The sequence below is a fragment of the Penaeus monodon genome, chromosome 21 (assembly GCF_015228065.2).
Source record: "Penaeus monodon isolate SGIC_2016 chromosome 21, NSTDA_Pmon_1, whole genome shotgun sequence".
In the NCBI taxonomy this organism is placed as follows: domain Eukaryota; kingdom Metazoa; phylum Arthropoda; class Malacostraca; order Decapoda; family Penaeidae; genus Penaeus; species Penaeus monodon.
In genome coordinates, this window is record NC_051406.1 from 42,163,573 (window position 1) to 42,166,556 (window position 2,984).

A 2,984-nucleotide genomic window follows, 5' to 3' on the forward strand; every position below is an offset into this window, starting at 1 on the left:
GTGCACGACAAAGGCCGTACAGTGCTGCCCTCTCGACCGCCTCCTCTAACCCCGGCCTCCTTCCTCAGGTGAGCGATCGCGACATGGCACCGGAAGGCGACAGCTTCGACGAGACCAACCGCTACCTGGACGAGATGGTGACCCTCGCATGCGACCTGCAAAGGCAGATCGGTGTCCGTCCAATGTACTTCGCCGCTGACCTGTTTTCTCACCCTCGCTACATGAACGGCGCTGGCTCCAACCCCGACGCCCACGTGTTCGCGTACGCCTGCGCCCAGGTCAAGCGCAGCATGGACGCCGCCAAGCGCTTGAACGCCGAGAACTTCGTGTTCTTCAACCCCCGCGACGGCTACCAGAGCGTCCTGCAACGCCAGTTCTTCCGCGACATGTCCCACATGGCGCAGCTGTACCGCATGGCGGCGCAGTACAGGGACAAGATCGGCTTCAGGGGCCAGCTGCTGATCCAGCCCAAGCCAGCCGACCCTCGCCGCCACCAGTACGAGTCCGACGCCATGTCCACCATGCACATGCTGCGCCACTTCGGCCTCGACAAGCACTACAAGCTGTACATCAAGCCCGCCTTCTCTCGCCTCATGAGCCGCCCCTACGAGCACGATGTCTACATGGCCGCCGCATACAACATGCTTGGCTGCGTCGACGCCTCCGACAGCTGGCCAGAGGTGCGAGGAACGTCAGATCTGTGCGCCCGCAACGTCCGTGACGCCACGTACGTCATGAAGTGCGTCTTGGAACAGGTACGTCAGGCTCCTTGCAACAGCCCCAAGGGGTACGTTGCGATGCCAAAAGGCAGATAGGGTATCCTGTGAAATTTTATTACTTATTAAAAAACTATACCGAGAATAATATTTACACTTGATGACAGGGAAGATGGTTCATTGAAAATATTAGAAATGCAATGATAATGGTCTGACGAAAAGAAGGGTTAATGCACGCACATCAGGCACATCTGAACAGGGGCACAACTGGCTCACTTGAACTTCCTTCCCTTCAAGCAGAGCGGTCTACAGGGCGGTGGCTTCATCCTGGGCGGGCGCGCGCGTCGTGAGTCCACCGAGCCCCGAGACCTGTTCCACGGCCACATCATGGCCATGGACACCTTCGCCCGCGCCCTCAGGAACGCCGCCCGCATGATCTCCGACGGATCCTTCAGCCGCAGCATCCAGCAGGTGAGTCCCGTGCCCTTCAGTATCTCGACCGCACATGCAGTCACAATAATACTGATACCTTCCCCAGCCCCGCGCACCCGCAGCCCTCTGATACCTTTCCCTCCTTCTCCTGCAGCGCTACTCCTCCTACAAGTCCGGCCTCGGCGAGCGCATCGAGAAGGGCGCCGCGTCCTTCGAAGAGTGCGAGGACTACGTCCGCAAGTGCGGCGAGCCCCAGCCACAGTCCAGCCGCCACGAGCATTTCGAGAACATGTTCAATTACTATATTTTCCCTGCACGCCAATAGACCTTTGCGTCTGCTGTCTTGCACAGATGGGAAAAACTAGTCAAAGCGGCCAATGCATTCTTGTGCGTCACGGAATAACGTGACGCACAAGACAACTTTAAATTCCCACGCGATGAAAAGGAAGACGAACAATATTAATGGTGCCAAGCTTGTCACCTTCCAAGAAGTCATCAATCGAGACTGACCCTCAGTACCTCACCCTCTCCCGCTGTGGTCATGTCTACTGCAGGATAACTACAACTACTAACCATGTATCAATTTTTCACCCTATAAAGAAACAAGGCTAAAAAAAAACAACAGGAAAACACAATAACATATACATCCGAATTTACACTCCTGAATTTTCACATACATCTTGAAGATTTCTTCGTTATTCGAACACCACGAAAATAAGAAAACAAAAAGAAGGAAAACGAAAACAATAAGAAATCTCTTGCTTAATATCCTATTCGAACTTCGCGGTTCCCCAGCATGTCAGTCGCCCGAGATCAGGAGATGAGGGCGTATCGTCAGCCCTGGGAAGCGGGCGTCTGACATCGCTGACGTCGCCAGCAGAGGCCGACGAAGTCCCTCAACGAGATGACGGATGTACTGTGAAACATGTTATCATATATATATATTATTGGCTCAGTGATTAACATACGCGATCAAGATTATCTCTAATTGGGTTATGGTATGAAGATTTCTTTAGGCCTTCATTTTATCTGTAAATGCTTATGATGCAAATAAAAATAAAAACATCTACTGTCTTTTATATACATACTTACATAATATGGAAAGAAAATGAAAGGTATTTTGAAAAATCTGCAATAATGCATACAAAAAGATATATATTTTATCCAGCACGCATCATTCAGCTGCACATATACTTTCTAAACATTTAAAACAAGAAAGTAAAATCAGTCATGAATCAATACATATTTTAAAACAAACTGACTCATTGACTCACTATAGAATTAAATAGTTTTCAGTCAATAGACTATTTTGGCCTGTGGTCATATAACAATATTCTTCACCTATACACAATTCTTAGTCTTTCTTCGTTCGAATTCTGATGAAGTTCACTTAAAATTCACAGTCGTCCCTTCACTGCCATCCACCTTGTCAGTCCGCTGACTGAGTACTTTGCAATTTCCTTCGTATTCTTTCTTCGCTATTTCCCTCATCATGTCTTCCCTTCGGCATTCCCTTCGTCATATCCTTTGTTATGACCATTCCCTTCGTCATATCCTTTGTTATGACCATTCCCTTCGTCATATCCTTTGCTATGACCTTTCTCTGTCATATCCTTTGTCACGACTTTTCTCCGCCATATCCTTTGCCATGACCGTTGTTCGTCATATCCTTTGTTATGACCTTTCTCCGTCATCCTTCACCTTATGCTTTATGTCTTTTACTATGTCTTCCGCCGTGTTCTTCGCCACTTCCTTCACCATGTCTTCGCCTTGTCCTTTGTTATCTTCTTCCTTCATCAGATCCACCTCATCTTTATCACCATGTCCTCCGCTGTG

The 2,984-nt window shown here is 49.1% G+C and overlaps 2 protein-coding genes across 3 annotated transcripts in view; one reads left to right on the plus strand and one right to left on the minus strand.

The window, feature by feature from the left end:
- The window catches only part of LOC119586510 (xylose isomerase-like), a 5,417-nt gene extending 3,606 nt beyond the window's left edge, over positions 1-1,811 (plus strand). The window contains exons 3-5 of one of the 2 annotated variants that reach the window (XM_037935250.1): positions 69-755; positions 1,014-1,187; positions 1,303-1,811. In XM_037935250.1, the coding sequence (XP_037791178.1) occupies positions 69-755; positions 1,014-1,187; positions 1,303-1,473 (1,032 nt within the window). In that variant the 3' untranslated portion in view covers positions 1,474-1,811. The remainder of the gene's footprint in view (positions 1-68; positions 756-1,013; positions 1,188-1,302) is intronic. The other variant, XM_037935251.1, reaches the window with a different exon arrangement.
- A 472-nt stretch (positions 1,812-2,283) lies between these two features.
- Positions 2,284-2,984, minus strand: part of LOC119586511 — a gene marked incomplete in the record, with an annotated part of 6,864 nt that continues 6,163 nt past the window's right edge. The window contains 1 exon segment of the mRNA XM_037935252.1: positions 2,284-2,984.